The sequence below is a fragment of the Protopterus annectens genome, chromosome 7.part0 (assembly GCF_019279795.1).
Source record: "Protopterus annectens isolate FY-2018-M chromosome 7.part0, PAN1.0, whole genome shotgun sequence".
In the NCBI taxonomy this organism is placed as follows: Eukaryota; Metazoa; Chordata; order Ceratodontiformes; family Protopteridae; genus Protopterus; species Protopterus annectens.
The window spans coordinates 1,061,753,324-1,061,774,713 of record NC_056739.1 but is presented as its reverse complement, the minus strand read 5'-3'; the positions used below and the strand labels follow the sequence as shown (position 1 = coordinate 1,061,774,713).

At 38.5% G+C, this 21,390-nt stretch overlaps 1 protein-coding gene across 1 annotated transcript in view; it reads left to right on the top strand.

The window, feature by feature from the left end:
* The window catches only part of LOC122806859 (uroplakin-3b-like), a 157,643-nt gene extending 148,838 nt beyond the window's left edge, over positions 1–8,805 (top strand). The window contains exons 5-6 of the mRNA XM_044077619.1: positions 3,003–3,132; positions 3,520–8,805. Coding sequence (XP_043933554.1) covers positions 3,003–3,132; positions 3,520–3,664 — 275 coding nt within the window. The 3' untranslated portion in view covers positions 3,665–8,805. The remainder of the gene's footprint in view (positions 1–3,002; positions 3,133–3,519) is intronic.
* Positions 8,806–21,390: the final 12,585 nt, after the last annotated feature.

Here is a 21,390-nt window from a genome sequence, read left to right as displayed (position 1 = left end):
AGTAACTTCCTATGATCCTATGATGCATGACACAACAGCTGTAGGGCTCATTTTTCCTGTTTAAACATGATGAAGTGGAGAATGCAGTAATATTGTTAGTTATCACAAATACAGTCCCTGTGTATACATGTCATAATCAGTAGGTGCAGTGTATGCAAATAGTCACTAATGTATCTAATGTCCTTGCTGTTATCTCAGTTCAGCATTTTATCAACATTAGTATTGTCTACTCCCATTTGTTACAATGTTGCATTCTGTCCCTCTCACATCCTTTGTTAGCATGCCCATTTTTAGTTATGTTCATGGGCTAAGAATTATGAACAGGATTAATTATATTACATCACTATGGAATTATTTATTTTTAAAATGTTTTATGTGACATAAATATACTTGACTAAATTATCTGAGTACATTTTCTCTATTTACTCTCCCCTCTTATTTATTTCTGCACAAATACCATTATATTCTGCATACATTCTCCCAATTAAATGTCCCCTGCATCTTAATTCTTTAATCAACTTGACTTACTGTGTATAAGCTGTCTGAGCATGCTTGCATAATAGGTTGGTCAACAGGCAATCCGTTTAGCTTACGTTGTGTGTTCATGCTTCACTCCCTGCACATTTTCAAGGCTACTAACACTTCTACTGGCCAGGAAAAGGTGCTTATGAGTGTATAACCACGATGAGCAGCATGCATATTCACTGAGTGCTGCTACTCATCACACTAATGGTTTGCCATTGTGTAGGCTTCACAGAATCCTACAGGATTGGTAATGAGTCTCAAGGAATGTTGATTTTTGCTAGAAAATGAGTGTTTGCTATGCCTTTGAGGTGTTACGGTCTCAAACGTAATATATTTATTAGCTGTGGTATGGGAGGCAAAGCTCACCCCACCCCCCAAAATGGGTGATGGCTTATGTCAAAATGATAACTGTAAATGCAATTTTCTTGTTTAATTTATTTGTTCCCTCTGTGTTTATTGTGTTGTGATTTGCTAGTATGTCCTGTATGGCATGCATTAACTGCTGTTGCAAAACCTATCACAACACAACTGCCAAATGCAGTGGACTGCTGCCCAGTGCAATTTCTGTTATTTATTAAAAATATTCTGTACTTGCTGTAAATAGTAGCTTAGTGGTATGAAATGTTAAGTGGTTATTACACGATACCATGAATGTAGCTCCGATGCTATGAGCAAGTTTGTACATTGTGTATGACAACTGATGTGCTAAACACAGCTTTAGTATTCTTTAGATTAAGTTATATTTTTTTTGCTGTTATGTTTCCCTTTATTATATATTCTGGCTAAAACAGTTCAAGGCTTTTATATATCATAAATTCATTCAAGGTTCAAAATGTAGAGGTTTTGATTGCATTTCATTTGATATTTATCCAGGAATTCACTAAAAGTTCTAGCATGAGACAGGCCCTGCTCCTACAAAGTGCCAGTTTACAACTTATGGATATGTTAACTGCAACAGTTTTGCATGTCTCTGAATTGCATTTACTATCACAATATGCAGATCATTGTTGTTCTGCATTTGTAGTAGTAAACTGCCGCTGTTGTACTCAGTGTCATTCACCTCATTCTTCTATACACACACACACACACACACACACACACACACACACACACACACACACACACACACACACACACACACACACACACACACACACACATGCATACATACAGGCACACGCACCATAGTCCATGTAGCCATCCCTAAACTGTCTGCTCTCTAGTGGTCCCTCCCACCCCTGTAATAGTTGAAGTGCCATTGCAGCATATATCTATTTTGCCCTGGTGGTGTAGTGAATCCAGTCACCCCCAGTCTCCACACTGCTGTTGGTGCAATTACACCACTTACATGTAAGAGTAATCCTGGTGGTCTTTTGAATCTCCCCACCCTATGATTCTTGCACTGCTGTTGGTACTGTTATGACACATCTAGTCAGACTAATCCATGCTGTCTAGTGCCCCCCCCCGATACCCATTGTGCTGTTGCTGCCATTAAGTTAAGGCACTTTAATCTTTGATTTATCCCTGGTATCAAGTGGTTCCCCCATTCCCCAATCTCCACAATGATGTTGATGTCTTTACTGCACGTCAGTATATGGTATATCTGGTATTTAATGGTTTTCCTGACCACACCCATCCCCATACTGCTGTAAGTTCCATTGTGGCACTTGCATTTAAGAGCATCCCCTGATGTCTAGTAGCTCCCCCATATGATCCCATAACATGGTCATAGTATTAGCTGAACACAGCCTTTTGGCAACATGGTGGGGACAGTGATGCTGATCTACAAGGCTGAGTGATTTCTTGAACTGCTCAGCCACATAGCTGCCTTTCTGGAGGTATTTATAGGAAGTGAGAGCACATGGCTACTTAGGATATGCCTCTCCTCTCATTAGCATTCAGCACGTGAGCTACAGATGACCTGTACATGTACTAATGTGGGACTGAATGAGAAATCTTAATTTTTATTTACGTAAGTAGTGTCTGCAGTTTTTAAGGATTACAGTTTTTATGGATTTCATATGCAGGATGAAACCCATTTGCAGCTCATAATCTTAATCCCATTTTCAGTATTTACAGACTCCAAATTACCACACTGTGAAAGTAAAGTAAGAAGCATTACATCAGAAAATTAGAAATACTTCATTTTACAGATTTCTGATGTGTTTTTTATTCTCTCCCTGGATATAAAAAGTGAAATGGCTTAGAAAAGGGTACATGTCAAATGAGTATGACAATAAAAAAATATGAGACAAACTCAGAGCGTTACAAAAGTAAACCAAGATAAGATAGAAAGAAAAGGAAAGAAATACATTGAAGTAGTTGTCTGAAATTGAATTAGAAAAAGGCAAAAGCTTTAAGTCATTTCTAGTGTACAGACTAATCGTAATTTTTTTAGGCCTCAGTTAATTTTTGATTACACTAACTACAGCATTTACACCGTGTGTATTCTTTTGTTTTCATTCTTTACCTCATAGCTAAGTCTTGGGAAGATATTGATACCTGGCCTGGAAAGCGGACTGGTGGCATGGTTGTTGTTACAACAATCCTCATTGTTCTCCTAGCGCTACTCTTGGTTCTGCTGACTGGAATGCTGGTGTACTCATGGTAAGTTCTTCATGTTATACCTCATTATATCCTCTGAAATTATTATCCTGTTCATGATTCTGTATCTATTGCTACAAACAACTGCAGAACAAAAAATAGTTGCAATGAGGATCTGTTTTTCTATACTGAAGTTCGTAGTTCCTACACCTAAATGTCCTCAGAGAATGTGCATATTAGTTTCTAACCATCTTAATCTCTCATACTCATTTCTCCCTGCCATCAGTAAAGACACCATCTCACCTGTGTTACCTGCATCAAACTGGTGTATTTTCAGTAGCTGACTGTGTTTTCATTAGAGACTGAATGTAGAACAAATGGTAACAAACTGATGTCACAATTCACTGTTTACTTTGCTTATTCTCTCATAATATTTTTTTTACCCTTCAGCACTCCTCATTTCCAAAAAGGAGAAAATTATGCTGTACCTCCTGCCCCCACGGGATCCTTCAGAATAACGAAATACAACACTCACAGCATGTCTGAAACAAATACACCTGGAGCAGGGCAAGGACATCAGGCAACAGTACCCTGAACCAAGAACGCCAACGAAACACTTAACTGTGCCTGTATTTATGGAGTCTGCTAACTACAGGAAGATGAAGTGTTACTCTGCACTGATGTTCCCCAGCAGATCTTTTACCCAAGCTGCTGTTTTGTTCAAAATGGACACACTGAATAATATAAGTGAAATATTACTGCTTTGTTAGGATGTGGGGGGGAATGAAAATGTAACTATTTTAAGCCTACCACCAATATAGTGCAGTGTATGGGTTTATCTAAACATACTTAAATTTCTAAATTTTGGCACCTAAATTATTGATCTTGGGAGTAGCTACTTCTAAGACACTTGAAATTGATCCACCTGGCAGTTCATTGTGGCAGCTCTTCAGTTTAAGACTTGTTTGTACCCCGGTCCTTTCATTTTAGAACTGGCCAGCTGCATACTTTAATTGTTGGACTTGTTTATGAACTTTACTCTCTCAGCTCATAGCTAACTACATTACCAGTTTGTTAATATACCAGATAAGAACGATTCTGTATGAGTAACCATCATTTTACTAGACAGTATACACTAGTCACTTAACCTCTGGTACTCTGTCTGTGATAGGTTAACTCTTTCAATTTTTTTATAGTCAATGTACACATGATTGAATTCTCTAGTTTTTCTACTTAAGTTTTGCCTCTCAAATTCATATAGCCACTAATGTGTAACACATTGTTTTTATAAATTTTATTGACAGATAACAAATGTTGATTCTGCCATTTTAGAATGCACAGTCCTTACTTAATAAATTCTGAGACGTGGCATTAGCTAGAGAAATTGATGTATTACTCCTTCACAGCATTTACTACGTGTTCCAACTATCAAACTATTTTTGTCTCCTTTGGCAGTAATAGTGCAAGGCATGTTACGTTACTGGTGAGACTGTATTACAGAAGACTGAGTCAGAAGATAGACAAATCACCTTTAATTTGCATGGCAGGCATAACAGAATCCTAAATGAAGTTCATTAGCATATACTGCAAGTCAAGACATGATGGTTTTAGAATCCCTTCAGCAGTTTATAGCGCTTTCAAACATATATATTTTTTTATTTTGTCAGAGACAGGCCAATGTAATATACAGAAACTGGATTTGAACTCAGTGAAATTTCAGATGGACTAATATTGCCAAATAAATTTAGAGGGGTAAGCCTCTATTATAGGACCAAAATAGTCTTAGGAGTGAAATAAGTTCCCCATCAGTGCCACTGCATTATTAGTCTGATGCCTTACACTGTATCATAAAATTTTGAGCCATTTTACATGAAGTCAGACTGCAGTAGAATACATTAGTGACCTAAGAAGCAGTGTTATAAGAAAAACTTGACAATCACAAAAAATATATATATCAGTCTCTGATTTGGCGCCAAGACAGTAATATGTGGATGCATCAGGGTGAATTCAGACTTAATTTCTCCCTTTTTACTAACAATATCATGGTATTATAGTAGTCTTAAATGTCATAACTCAGGTGGAAACATAGGCCAAACAATGTCTTGGGTTGATTAAAGAATTTGGTACTTCTCAAGATTCTAAAGATAATGAAAAATGACTTTTATACAAATATTTTGATAATCTATTATTATTCAGATCAGTTTGTATGTTATATTGTAAAGTTTCTAGTATATATATATCATTCAGCATTTGAGAATATTATGTCATTAATTGTGGTGGTTTGCTTGACACCCCATATATTACTATATTTTTATGTTTAAAATTTCTAGGGGCTTCAACATATAAAAGCTGCTCTGTGTCAATATGAAGGGGCTGTTGCTGACAATCACTACCAGTGGAGGATAAAGTTGGCTTAAAACAGCATCTGTACATAAATGTCATTTCATGTGAAAAAGCAGCAATCATAAATAAACATATATGTAGTTTTAAAATGAAAACTGTCTTTCCAAAGATGTTGTTATCTACAATGATTATTTATTATCTTTATTTACATGAATCACTTCATTCTGTACCTGTTCTTCTGTTATTCCTGCTTAGATAAAAGAAAAGAGAGTAGCAATAAATGATGAACTAATCAGATTAAGCAAATATATACTTGCTACATTTGTCTAAACAGACTTGCTTATTTGAATTTGCCATGGAGTTGTATTAAACTCCACAGACTATAGGACATAAACCTTCATCTCTAGTGATGAGATATACATGGCCAAACAGGCATGCATGGTCAATAGCTGGGATGTGCAACATAGCAAAAGTCACTGCATACATCATATAAACTATTAAAGAAAAAGAAACAAAAAACAAATGGAGCAAAAAGTCAGAAAAAGCAGAAATCAAATGGAGTAAATGTCATTGTAAAACGTGAATGCATAACATTTACATTTTGAACAATTACATTGAAAAGGATTTCAAGCCACACTTTGGCACAGAATGGGCAACAGTAATTGAAACAAAATCCTACAAAGACAAATTGAAAACACACTTCATTGCAGCAGATATGGCTCTCACAAGTCAGAAAACATTGACATCCGATAAACTCAATGACCTCAACACCTTACAGGATGGGAGGTTAACATAATGGTTAAGGTGTTTATCTAACAAACAGATGATACAGGGGCTGATTCCCACTTGTGAAGGGAATTGGCTGGGCTTAAAATGTCCCACAAGAGTAGCTAGCCTAGTATTTATGTATGAACAAATGTTTAAATAGCCAAACTGCTTAAAAAGCAAAAATAAATAAATAAATAAAACAGCAATTTTAGTCAAATAAACAGTAAAAAAGTTATAAAAAATTGTGCCTCCAGGCTCCAGAGAACGGATATGTGACTTTGAGGACAGTGGGCCTAAACTATTATTTTTGGGAGGTTGGTGGTTGACACAGACAGAAGGTACAGGGTTTATATCTCACCTGTGAGGGGAAAATTGCAAGACTTAAAATGGCCCACAAAAGCAGCTAGCCTAGTACTTACCTATGAACCTCCATCAAGAGTTAGCATGTTTTAAAGAGAAATATCTAGAGTCAGGGTCTGAAAACAGGAGTAGAGGAAAGGGTAGGAAATAATTCCCAAGTATCAGAAAGTTCTCCCACATGAAAACTTCTGCAGGTTTTATGAACTAATATGGGGGTCCAAGGCTGAATTACTGAGGAGTAATCTTAGAATCCATCAGTAAATCACGACAGAGATTATCATCAAATTTATTGGTTGCTGATGATTTGATTTTTCAAATAAAATTACAGGATGGATAAAAAAATGTCTGGCATTAAAAATATGCAAATGAAAGAAAATGGATAGTCCTTTATAATAATATGAATAACAGAAAACACAAAATTAACCACTACATACCTTCTGCGAATTATGAAATGTATATAAAATAAAAAAGAATGGCATACCAGATATGAGTTTTGCTCAAACACCATGCAAAATGGTATTAAACAGAACAATTTGACAGTGTTGCGTGAATGTTGCATTACAGTATGATTACACCAAAATAGAACTGTGTATTTTCCAGTGGTTGCAAGAATGTATAGGCTGAGAATACAGCCAGGGTTTCAGAAACTCTACCCCAGCTTGTTCATCAATGTACGTATCCTTCAAAAACAGAGTTTCCCCCACCCCAGACACTGCATGTTTCTGGAGACCATACTTTATTATACAGATTCTTATTCACTTGTGGCAGCTCTGCAAAAAATAAACCTAACAGTCTTCTGATGTAAGTTGCATGTGCTAAAAAGGTCAGAAAAAGTATGTCACACATCCACGCAAAATTAAGTTATTGCAATCTAGCCAGGTCCACTGATCCAGGTGGCTGAATCTATGTGTAGGTGCTTTTAGGAGCATGTATTGCTTACTGCAGCCCCCCCCCAGTCAAGACCACACATACACAAACACTATCCTGAAAATCCAAATGCAGGACTGTTCAAGTGTGATCAATCAAACTGATAAAAATATTGCAGATTACCTAAACCTTTAACTGGTATGCCTGGTTAACATTCTTTTTTCATTTATTATATTTCCTGAGTAATGTCAACCATTGCACACAAACAACTGAGCTTCAAAAATACTTGAAAGCATTAATAATCTACTGAAAAATTAAAATAAATCCATAACATCAAAAATAATTAAGAATCCACTTAATAGATTAAATTTTCTAGCAACTGCAGTGACCTTATGTTTCACTCCATTGCATTCTACTAACCTAGAGCTGGTTGGGTAACCTTAATGTTTCATTAACATGCATTATAGATAGAAAAAATGAAATCCATAAAATCTGAAAAAAGCCCACTAACAGATTAAATACATACCTGCTAAGTTAGTGACCTGATATTTCATTCTGTTTTATTCTGCAAACCAATGCATCATGTTAAGTTAGAATCCATCTTCTCCTAACAAATTAAGTCATTCATTCACACACAACTATAACTTATTTAATCTTGTAGTCATAATTGCTCTTTTCTCACAGGGTAACAAATGGTTGTGGTAAAAAAAAAAAAAGTGTTTATCTGGTCATCTGATTTGCTTACACTCTAGATACAATCCCCACATCAACTTCCAGCTCCTCTTCAGTTGCCTAGCAACTCGCTGTGCATGTACTGCACCACCATTTCTGAGATCTGCTTAAAAGATTTGCCTTTTCACTTCCTCAGGGCTGCTCTACCCTGAGAATCACAAAAGGAAAATAAAGAATTGTTGCCTCAAAAAACTTCCGTATTATCTCTACAGGGAATTGCATCTAAGCTCATCAAAGCAGAACATCAGTCTAGAGAAAATGTTTTTCTCTACATTCTAGTTAAGCACGCAGCTCTGAAATTCATTCAACCCATTATAAATCATGCAATTAGCAATAGGTATTGCCATCTGATGTCCTTTAATCTCTGAGCCCAGAAATATTATTCTTCTAATACGTGTCCATAAATGTCCCAAGCTACTATTACTAGAATTGGGGAATAGAATATTATATTCTATCTTACGTGTGAAGATGTGAGGATGCTAATGTTTGGCTGCAGGAGCTGGTGAAATTGTTTATTCTTCTGTACCCATGCTATCACAGAGTTGCTTGTTCCTCTGCTTTCAATCCACAGAACACTGGTTTCTTTACATTATCATTTAATAAAGACTGGAATATGTTAAAAGGGAAACTGGAGAAAAGCTTACCCAATGAAATGCAGAAAATAAGCAAAAATAACTTACTTGGTACATGCCTGCCTATGGCTCATTGTGTCAATTCTAAAGACAATATAGTTGAAGTGGAAAGTGGAATAGTGAAAAGTTATATATCTTAATTGTCTATTACTCAAATTTCAAACATCTAATATTTTTGTGGAAGGCAATTTTAACTGCCTTGAAATGGATTTTTTATTAAATAATTCCATATTTTTCTGCCCTCCCAAATATTGTATGTTGCAGTAAAGGAACAAAGTTGGAAAGTGAGCATACAGCCTGTTTTAATATAATATAATGGTATATAGTTGCAGAATTTCTATTATTCTAAATAAAATATCATGAGTAAATATGTAATTGTTTATTGCCACATTTATCGTGTACCTTTAAGGGTGGTATGTCACCAGATGAGTTGTACATGGAAGGCATGGTCTTCAACCATTTGTTAATTCTGAAGTATGATAATCTTAGAATATGTAGTAAAGGTTGACACAAAACAGCACTTGTGTACTCCTACTGTGCCCCTTCATGTAGTATGAAGACTACAGCAACACAGGGTATGTTGTTGTGACAAAAGCAAGGGGTTAATTGCACAGTGTGAAAGTATATCTGTTGTATTACCAATCTCCTGAGACTCATCTATAACAAGTTATATATTTCCTTATTAAATTCCACAAGACTTGCTTATATTTAGTCAAATGCTAAGTATTTTATTGTTTTTGCCTTATTTTACATTCATGTCTGATATATATTTGTACCTGCCTGTGATATTTTTAATTCCTGTCGGTGTTGCTGACTAAACAAGTGGCTGAAATACCTTGAGAGAAGCACAAAATAATCTTGATAAACATGAGTGATTTTTGAGTTGAAAATGGTTTTCCTAATTGTACATTTATTTGAAATATGCACTCTAACTAACTAACTAAATAAATAAATACACCAAGTCAGCTTGTTTGAATACAAATTATTACTGCCATAAGTAGGCTTTTCCCTTTTAATTTCTCCAAGTCTTTTGGGTTTCTAATACCATGACTGGAATGGACCCTATTCCAAAGTCAAAGTACTATTAAAGTTCATGAAATTAGCATTGTTTCAATCTTTGATGTCAGCCAAAAGTGCTCTTCGCAGCACCTGCAATGTGCCCAGAAATGACTCCTTCTGCAATTCGTGTGGGTTACATGTATTGGTAACATATCTAAATATGATTGTAGATTCTTTTTTATAAGACCCATTGCTCCTGCTACTATTGGAACTGTCTGGGTATCTTTCTTCCACATTGCTCTCTTTTCTGCCTGCACATCCTGCTATTTTATGACTTTGTGTCTCTCTGTATGTAAGACACTGTAGCCACTGGGTGTGGTGATGTCAATGAGCAATGCTACTTTTGTCTTCTTTCCATGGACCATTATATCTGGTTTTCTAGCATCTACCTTTTGAACTGTTTGTAATGGGTGATCCCATGTAATGTAGGCCATCATTTTCTGTCATGATTTGTGGCTTATTTTTCCAGTTTCAGGCATCCTTTAAGCCTGAAATGGTGTTATAGAAGGATGAACCTGTGACTACAGACCAGGTGACCTGAGTCTGCATTCTGACTCAGGCACTTTGCAGCACAGGTGGGTTAAGATGGGTGATTCTCTCAGACTCAGAAGGAAGTCAGAGCTCAGAGAAAATGCCAGACTGGGAAGGACCAAGGGATGTGACTGTTCAATGAAACCAGGGCAGGACATGCATTTAGATATGTCTCAATGCCTACCAGTTTAGATGGGAATGTGTGCATGTTGGTGTGGGAGTTAGTGCTAGCAAAAAAGTCCTGAAACTGCTCAGCATGAAGAAAGCTGTAGTTGGAGAGGAAGGCATGGCTGATGGTCCACAGCTGGGGACAAGCCTTAATGTACTGCTATACCTGTGGTCTGTGAGGAAAGACAGAGCACCTGTTCATTGGATGACTTCACCAAACCCCCCCCCCCCACACACACACACCATGTATACAGATGGGTAGACAAGCATGTGTGCCAAGAAAATGAGTTGGTCTCTTTTAACAGTTTTAACTCCAGTACAAAAATGCAGGGAAGTTCTATGCTATGCCTAACTTTCCCTGAGGTTGTGTGACTTTGGAAGATGTTATATTACATGAAAGAGTACATGGGGGGTGAAGTTTGCCACCCCATCTCATCCAGGGCTACCATTTTGTCCATGTAGGCATAACTCGTGTTCTTAAATTGTTAAATACTATAAATGCAGGTGAGTTATACTTGCATTGTACAACACTTAATAGCAGAGCTCAAATTTCATAGAGTGTCATGGAGATATGTGGACATGGAGATTTGTGGATGGCGCAGTGGTGCAGTGGTAAATATTGTCGCCTCACAGCAAGAGGTTCTCCAGTTTGATACTCGGCTGGAGTGCCTTCTGTGCGGAGTCTGCATATCCTCCCTGCATTTGTGTGGGTTTTCTCCAGGTACTGTGGTTTCCTCCCATGTTACAAAGACATGTATCTGGAGTGTTTCTCCCTGGGCCTCCGCTGAAATTTGGCTTCATTCCAAGTTGGACTTTCCTGGTAAACAAATGTTAAATAAATAAATATAATGCAGACCAATCATCAGCAGAGAAATGAGGCAGTGCTCTAATCAAAGACTTTTAAGCCTAGCTCTGTAAATACATGGCTACTTTATGACATTAATACTGCAGTATGTTGCTAAGTTTCTTAACCATCAGAGAATAGGAGTTTAAACGTTAGGGTTAAGTGGTACTCTATGCAGTTGTGTAGTCTCTCATTCTGCCTCCCCCCACACCATGCTCTCAACTCTAAGCTGAGAAAAAAAAAAGTCCTCTAAGGTTAAAAAAAAATGTAATTTCAATGCTGATGACCAAAAACCCTTTTCTGCTCTGTAGCAGACTACTTGCTAAACATATAACAAGTGTCTTGCTACAGTTAAAAGACTACCCGCAAAGTGCTTCAGAGATTCTGGTATTACTGCAAGTACAGTATCTGCATTCAGCACTGCACTACCCTAACATTGGCATCTGACACTTATACCCCTAACTCCTTACACCTGGGGCAGATCGCTTCCATATCCCTGACATTGGTAAGTCACTGCAGGAGTTGCTAAAATATTATATTAGATGATTTGTTTTAATAATTATTTGGTTAACTGCTATCATTCTAGGGAATCCAGAATATGTGAGCATGGGAGGCAGTGATTAACAAAGCTACCTGTTTCACCAGGGATTCCCTACACTTATACCCTCAGGGATTCTATGCATTGTCTATAAAACAATCAATGGCCCTGAACTGCCTTTTTTAGACAAAGTCCAAGTCTTGGACACACCCACATAGCAAATTATGATTCAGTTTACATTAAGGTGGTCTTGCTTAATGTTAGGAATCTTAACAAAAACTGTTCCAGCTTGAGGGCCTTCTTGTGCCTTGAACACATCTATATCTGCGAAGTTAAAGAAACATGGTTTCACTGTTTGGATATCATGCCTTTTATACCTGTGTTCGGTTCCTAACACTCAATTAGACCTTCCGAGAATTATAGGTCATATCTATATTTATCTGTTATCCCATCATCTCACATCAGATCTCACATGACACCAGTACTGAATTTCTTTCTTGTTAAGTGATAAAATATTTTATTCAACATTATTCAAAAACAACAACAAATGAAAGAAAGGGACACAGAACTCTTAACTTATATACTGTATTAAATTTCTTGAGATTGTGGTCACTTTATACAAAATGAGATATCCTTTAACTGACAATTCTAGGCCTCCATCCATGTCCCCTGACATAAAATATACCTAAATTAGTTCATGAATATTCATATTAAACCCAATATGCTATTCATAAGTGACTTCAGCTACCAGACAGACATATACAACCAATAATAAGTACACATACATTTCTTAAACGTTGTTAATGCCAGTTCCCTAGACCAAATTTGCCTTCTCCCCACCAGTCGTATAAATCTTCTTGAACTCATTCTTACAAATACTGTCCCAGCCTGCAACTTTACATGTGTTGATTCCTCCTTGATTACACCTGATCGCAATGCTGTTATCTTTCCCCTTAGAAATGTACACTACTCTTCCTGTGAGTCCCAGTATACTCATCCGGGGTCAACCTCTTATCTTTAGTGTTGATCTGGAGAACTTCAAAAGTCCATCCCTCCTCACATAAAGACCCATTTATCGATGTTGTTATACATGTTTCCAAAATCTGTTCACATCTGGACAGCTTTATAGAGGTTTCTGTCCCTAGAACAGCTTTATAGAGGTGTCTGTCCCTACCCGTCAAAGGTATAATGGGAACGCAAAAACAAATCCTTGTGGTGAAATTCTTGTTTATTGTATAACAACAGAATAGGACTACTACTAGTTATGCATTTTAGATCTTCTTCCTCCTGTCAGAAAAAGAATCTAAATTTTCTCGGCAAGTATCTCAAATACACCATTACAGAAAGTAAGGCGTACGATGAGTTTAAAATTGGCAGCTATTCCAAAGATCATCATAAGGCCTTTTAATTATACTAAAAAAATTAGAAGCAATACCTACTGCTGTGCTGCACTGTTAACTAATAGAACAACTCACTTTGATCTGCAAGCTACTGCTAATGTCTTTGTTTACAAGTTTCACTCTTATTTCACTCCACCCACCCCACTGTTCCTCCAATTGTTCCACCAAACATCCACTCCAAATCACTGAAGATCAGATCCTGCTGGCACTATCTAAAACTAAAAACGCCATTTCCATGTCCCTACCAACATTTCTTCTTTCCCCTAGTAAGTGCTAAACATAGGTTTGCTCAGCCACTCCTGAACCTTTTCAGTCTTAGCCTCTTAATTTGTTATATACTAGATGTTTGGAAGATTGCCATAGTGTTGCCACTGCATAAAGGCAGCCCCTGCCAAAGACCTTGGGAACTAAAAACTCAAGCCTCAATAGTATCAAATTTAAAGTTATGGATACATCATGGCTGTACTAACAAACAATGTAATAGGTTATCTTCAATCCCTTGACCCAATTTCATTTGGACTTGTGAAAGGCTGACATGACCTTGTCTTCTCATTCTAGCTGACTTCTTTGAAAGAATTACAGACACTATGGGCAAAGGTCAGTCTAGCCATATAGCTTATATAGACATGGCAAATACATTTGACATAATTCCCCATGCAGTTATCAACCAGCTTTTCTTTCTAAACAGTAACCCCTATGTCACATAACAGATTACTAAGTGGCTCATTAACATAACCTATATAGTGACGGTTGGCAGTAGCTCTTTCACAAAAAAAGAAAATCACTTGTGGTATTCCACAAGGCTCAGTCCTAGGACCATTTCCCTTTGGTATCTATTTCTTTAAATATGACGGCAGATATCAAAAGCTTTTGGCTGACCAAGTTTGTTAATGACTGCAAACTGGTTGGTATTCTTAGCTACCTTGCTGATTTTCTGATACTCCAACAAGGGTTAGATCAGACTAACACCTATTGTACTAATCATGGGCTCAAACCCAATACTAAAAATGTAGTGCAGTCTTATTTAAAAAAATAAAACTACCCTTGCTCATATCATATAAATTAACACCCCACTTAAGCTGACACAGCCATTACAAATCTAGGTAACTTCATCGACAATGAGATGGCCTTTGACTGCCATTTATCCACCATAGTTAAGAAGTCATTCTACCTTGCCTGATTCATTTCCAAGGGAATATTTCTTAGAGTCAAAGAAATCATAGTTCCTCTTTATTCAGCCCTCATTAACTCCAAAAAGAAATATAACCCCCACTTCATCATGTACCAAATACCTCACCCAACCAAAGATTTTTAACTAAAAAATCACCAGACTGAGCTCCAGTTAGTCAGATAGACTGAACGTCCTCTCACTAAATTCCATTTCCTTCTTCCTCATTCAGGGCATACCTTTCAACTGTAGAGATTTTCACAGAATGTGCAGATTTTTGTCTCATATTTTTGGTCTGTTCCTTATAAAAATTGTTAATTTCTGGTGCATTATTGAGGATTAAACTAACTAAATAATGATAGTAATTTGAGTTTCAGACTTCATATACTTCAGAAAATGCATGTTGCACAAAACCTTTTATTGTAGAAACTTTCTAAGTTTCTAAAAGCAATATTTACAATGTGTCCCTATTTTTGGGCCTTTGTCCTCCCATTATTTTTGGCTTTGTCCAGATTTCTTGTGTTAAGAAGTTAAGAGCTATGATTCATGGTGACATTTGGTTAGCCTTCTATACCATGAACCATTGATATTTAGTAGGCATGCTGTTAAAATGACCATAGAGCAGCCTTGCTATGACAACACAAAAGACTAGTAAGTGTAATAGCAATATAATAAATTAGTCAATGAATTAGCTGCTACAGTCAAAAAGAGAAATACTACATACCTCAAAGTTGAACTTGGGATTATCCATCCAATCATTAAAACTAGATTTCAAGGCAATTTAAGTGTTGCACTGATTGATATGCAAAGGAAGGCTTATTTCATAGGTAAGGAATGTATTGGGTTAGATATCTATCATGCCAGCAATTCCTATTTATGTAGCAGTGAAGATGGAGGTCCTTGGTGCAAGTGTTCATAGTACTAACAGTTTTGTGGAGGTAAAGCACATCTAGTAGGACAGGGTTTTTCCTCTGCCCGGGGGGCTGCCCCCATTTTTTTAAACAGGACCAGCCAAACAGGGATGGATCCAGTGACTGAAAGTCTGCTATGTCTTTGTTGATCATTTCCATGATAATTCTTTCTATGGATTTGCAAATACAACTAGTCAGACTAATGGGTTTGTAGTTTCTGTATCTGTTGATGGTTCGCCCTTATGAACAGGAATGATTGTTGCAGCTCTCCAGTCTCATGGCACAAAGCCTCTTTTAAGATGTTTTAAATAGTGACTCCAGTGGCCCTGACAGGTCATGTTTTAGACTATTCAGGAGGCATCCTAGGATATTATCACAGCCCATTGAGGCTGTGTTCTTGGCCTTAGTGAGGTGCAGCCAGGACATGCTCTCTTTTTATAGTTGGAGGGGTTATATTTGAAGGTATTTCTTGGGAGGTGGCTGAGGGTGGGTGGAGGGTAAAGCTGGAACTGAATTTGTCAGCCAGCAGATTCACTATATTGCCTGGCTCAGTGAATGTGACACCATTAACCACCAGTTCAGTACACTGCTGTGTGCTGTCTTTGAGCATTCTGACATAACTGAAGAAGGCCTTTTGGTTGTCTTTTGCCTGGGAGGGTATCCTGACCTCAAAATTGGATTTATTGGACTTATTTAGCCCTCTTAGCTGCCTGTTTATTTTCATTAGAGAGTTCTTATCTTTATAGGTTCATAGGTAGGTACTAGGCTATTGGCCTTAGGGCCTATACAAGCCTAGCCAAAAGGTACCCTGGCATTCACCACCCAAGAAAATTATTTTCATGTGCCCCTGTCGAGCAGAGCCACAGAGGTGATCCCCGGGGTGAATTTTTTATTTCCCATCCAATCATCAAAAATTTTTTTGAAGAGTGCTAATGAGGAGCTTTGCTTGATATAGATAGGTAGTTTGTTCCAGAGCATGGGAAGTCTCTGGGACAGGAATCTATCCCTCCAGCATGTTCAGTTTATTGTGGTGACAAGGTTTAGGTCCCTAGAGCATGTAGCTCAGCGGGATTGGGATTTCTTTAAGTGGAGCATGTCCAACAGCTCTGGGTTTGACATAGCTTTTTATGTTAGGCAGAGATCGCCTCTGAGTAGGCGATATGTGACAGAGTAAAGCTGGACTAGGGCATAGGGCATCTTTTTCAGGCCAGTAATCCTCTTTGTGAGGTATTTCTGCAGCCTTTCCAGTTGTTGTAGATGTCTTGTGAGGTACATACCAAAAGGGGCATTGTACTCTATAATGAGTCTAATGAGTGACGAGTAGAGGGGAACAAATGACCTCTTTTTTCCTGGATGAGAAACCTTTTGTGATGAGGTGTGCCATGTAGAAGGATTCCCTGACTACTGTGGTGATGTGATTATCAAAGGAGAGACTACTGTCCACCTGTGTTTCAAGGTCTCTTATCACACTTTCAGTGTTAAGTAGACTACCACCTATGTGGTAGCTCATGGATACAGAGTTTTTACCAAAGGGGATGACAATGCACTTTTTGGCATTGAGCTTGAGGCCATGGCTTTGACACCAGGCATCTGTCTCAGTGAGGCCCTTTTGTAGGATATTCACATTGTTAGGAGTTTCAATTATGGCTCCTAGTTTGCAGTCATCTGCGAACTTCATTAGCCAAAGACCTTCTGTGTTAGCCTGTACTTCAGAAAACTAGATACCAAACAAGGGTCCCAGGACTGAACCCTGTGGTACTCCACTTATCACTGGCCTGAAGTCAGATTTGGAGTCTGCTACTTTCACAGTGTGGGTTCTGTCAGTGAGCCAGTTGACAACCCATCTTGTAACATAGGGATTTATACCTAGTTTAGTGAGTTTATCTATAATTCCAGAGTGGGGGATAGTGTCAAAAGCCTTGGCGAGATCTAGATAGGCTGTGTGAACCACCTTACCCTTGTCTACAGCTTTGGTGACTGTTTCAAAGAAGTAAATCAGGTTTAGGAGACATGATCTGCCTTTTACAAACCCGAACTGGGTGGGGTCCAGAGTTTGAAGATTACCAATGTCTTTGTTTATAAGTTCCATGATGATACGTTCTATGGCCTTGCAGACCAGGCTCGTTGGGGTAATGGGGAAATAGTTCCCGGTGTCCGTGGTGGCTCCCCCTTTGTGGAGTGGGATAACCATTGCTGCGTGCCATTCAGTGGACACAAAGCCTGAGGTGAGGCCATGATTGAACATGGTGCTTAGGTGGGGTGCCAGTTCATTCTGAAGTTCATGTAGAATGCAGCCTGGGATGTTGTCAGGTCCCATGGATGCTGTGTTCTTGGCTTTGGAGAGTGTGGTTTTTACCTGTGCAGCCATGATTACAGGAACTTTGCATTTTTCTGGTATAGAGATGGGCCCTTTAGGGGGTGGGGGTGGGGGTAAAGTTAGCACTGAACCTATCTGCCAGGATGTTGGCAATATCAGTTGGTTCTGTATATTTAGTGCCATTGTGCTGTAACTCAGAGCAGATCTGAGTGTTGCCATTGAGATTCTTGACATAGCTACAGAATGCTTTGCAGTTGTCTTTAGATTCAGTGGCAATTTTGTTTTCATAACTAGCTTTGGAGGATTTTATGAAGGATCTCAGCTTCTTACTGAAGCTGACCAGGGAGTTCTTCCAGTCATGGGATTTTACTCTTTTTTGCAACAGTATTGTTTCTTCTGTTGTAGAGTTTGTTTATGGCAGGAGACCACCAGATTGGCTTCCTTTTTTTTGAGGATAGCATCTTAGTTCGGTTAGGGATAGCACAATCCATGCACTCATGTAAGTGCTTATAAAGTGCATTTGTGTAGGATTCAGCAGTCATACTTCTATTGTCCGTCTGCATGAGTGTTGTGAAGTTTGCCACTTCTGTCTTAAGAAGCAGTAAGTTGGCTTTGGAGAAATTTTTTATGGTGGTTTCCCTAATGAAGGGTGGGGGCGGAATGTGGCTGTCTAGGTTGATTAGCTTGTGGTCAGATCTGACCAACGAGGAATTGATCTCTGGTGTGGAACACTGGTCTCCCATGTTGGTAATGACCAGGTCTAGGATATTGCTGCCCCTGGTGGGAGTGTGGATAAGTTGATCCAAGGCAATGGAATTTATGAATTCCAGAAAATGTTGACCAAAAGTGTTGGTACATGAGTAGTTTCCCCAGTTAATGGTGGGGTAGTTACACTTCCTGATTGTAGTCATGACTCTAATCATGATTTTTTTCTTTTGTTTTATAACCTGTTTAATCTGGGATGCCATCAGGGTGGTTTGTTTTTGTTGTTAGTTTTGGGCTTACTTCTGATAGGTACAGCACTCTCTATACAGCCATTAACATGGATGTACAGAGATTCTGTAAACAATTCTGCATAGCCTGCTGTGTTTTTTGGATTTTAGGAGCACTGAATTTTGACAAACTATCACTTAACAAAAAGTAGTTTGCTTTGGAATAGTTTGTAACTGTTACTGGGTTTACTGGGTTACAGAGTTGATTTTGATTATGAAGGAGACAGCTTTATGGTCAGACCATACCTGGAAGGACTTGACATTAGGGGGTGGTACAGCATTCTTCCATATTTGTGTGTACTAGGTCCAATATGTTGAAACCTATAATGGGCATATGCACTAACTGGTTAAGGGTATTTGTATTTATAAAGTCCAGGAATCTCTGTGCTTCCAGATTTGGGGCTGTGTAAGATTCCCAGTGTATAGAAAGATAATTAAAGTCCTCATAAGTAAGGTGTTAGGTTGGATAGTGAGTGTCTCCAATAGGTTTAAGCATGCAGTATGAGTTTTTTGGGACATACAGGGTGACCTATAGCTTGCTAGGATATAGTATGGGATTTTATATATGGTGACCTGCATGTGGAGAAACTCCAGCACATCATTCTGTTTAGCCAACCTAGAGGTATGTTTGTTATTAATGTATATCAAGTCACCTCCACCTTTAGTTACAGTCTGTGCACCTACTGGTCTAAAATGCTTGTTATTAATGTATATCAAGTCACCTCTACCTTTTAGTCACAGTCTGTGCACCTACGGGTCTAAAAGTGTGGAAGGAACTGAAACCTTACACTGCTGGGGTACTCTCTACAGCATTAAACTATGTCTTGTTAACTGCACAGATGTCTATATTCTCTAGGGTGAGGAGGGTTTGGAAGGAGTTTAATTTTTCGTGTTGGCTTCTGGCATTGAGCAGTAACACCTTGAGGTTCAGTGGAGTTGATTTTTCTGTGTTGGTAGGTTTGTCAGTTTGGCATTGCCTATAAAGGTTCTATGGGAAGGATAAAGATTTAGATAGTATTCAAAGTCTAGAAGTGACAGGTGCAGACCATCCATGGCAAAGCAACATGGTTTGTTAACCATGACTTTGCATGTTGACAAATATTGGATCTCCTTAGAATATCACCAGAAACTCAGCCAGTTGTTAAAATCATCTTTTGTTTGACCATTCTTTAATACAAATAAGCATGACCCATTGATTTCCATAATTTAATCTTGGTGCAACATGGTACATATGTGTTGAGTCCTGTCATTACACAGGCACTTTGGTGAATGTAGGTTTCTAAATAATTCAAATGTGATGCTGCTGCTGTCCATCAGAAATTCCCCGGGATTCAGCAAGCTCTGCACGGCATGCAGGAATAGTGCAAGAGCTGCTGCATGCAATATGGCCGACGAGCGATCCAGGAATGAGCTCCCGGGACTTGCATGAGTGCTCCTACACTATTCCTGCATGAACACAGCTCCTGTATGTTAATTACCCTATTTGCAGGTGAAAAACATACAAATGAGGTGAATCGGTGATCCAGGAAGCAGGCAGGTATCTGTGCAGGAATAGTGTAACTTGCAGAAATGTATTTGGCTACTAGTTGAATACATTTCTGCAAATTACAAAACGGAGGCACAACAGCCCCAAAGAAAGCATGTATTCAATGTAGTAGGCATGCCAATGGTCAAATATATGCCATTGGCATGGGAAAAAGTTGCAAAATTATAAAAAATAACTTTCATTTTTTTGGCCGATATTGGCCGTTTAAGCATATGGCAAATGGGATCTGCCCGAAAATAAGAAAAAAAGTTGAAAATAAGCTTTTAAACCAAAATCAGTATTCTGCCATAATAGCCAATGGCATGCATACAACAACAATACCATGGAATAATGGTTGCTAAGGGGAAAGGCTGAGTGTCAGTTTTGTAACCATGAATTAGCAGTCAGTTTTATGCAAATGAGGGGATTGATACTGATTCACAGATTTCCCCTCAGTGCTAGCTTGCACCCAACTGTGTGGGTGCAGCAACACCATGGTATAAGCATAAGAGGTAGATGACCTCATAAGGGGGAGTGTTATGCATGTACAGCTCTGTGGCCTGTTTGTCCTTAGTTAAGCACAACTAAGGAAGGGGGGGGTGTCTGAGGCTGCCTAGCAGTGTTTACATTGCCTAAACAGGTGTGCGTGCCATGGACCAGGTTTTAAAAAAAAAAAAACAGAAAAATAGCAGCTCTGTTCACATCTGAGCACTGGGTATGTGTGGCGCACCTCGGAGCTTAAACGGGAAGGCAATTGGAAGGGAAAACAGCAGTAGGAAGGCAATCAAGGAGAACTAGCATAGCTGGCAGGTGAAATGTTTCAGAATCAGCCAATGACTTTGGCTGTGTTCAGGTTGGTTGTGGGTATGCACTTTCACACTGGTGTCTGTTACTCCATGCTGTTACATGCTTGTAGTGCCTGCTATATTTGCAAGTACATGTGTATTCCAATAGGAAACTTGGGTTAGTGTTGTGGCAGTCTGCCTGTAGTTTGCACAGTGCTTTGTGACATGCCTAGCAGCTCAGTGTATTTACCTAGTGTGATGTTATGTCCAGATATTTGTGAGATGTACTGTTGCCTGGCCACCATAACTGTTGTATATTTCTGACAAAGCAGTGGGATGCTGTAAAGATGTATGTCAGTAACTAATGGGAAGTATATGGCC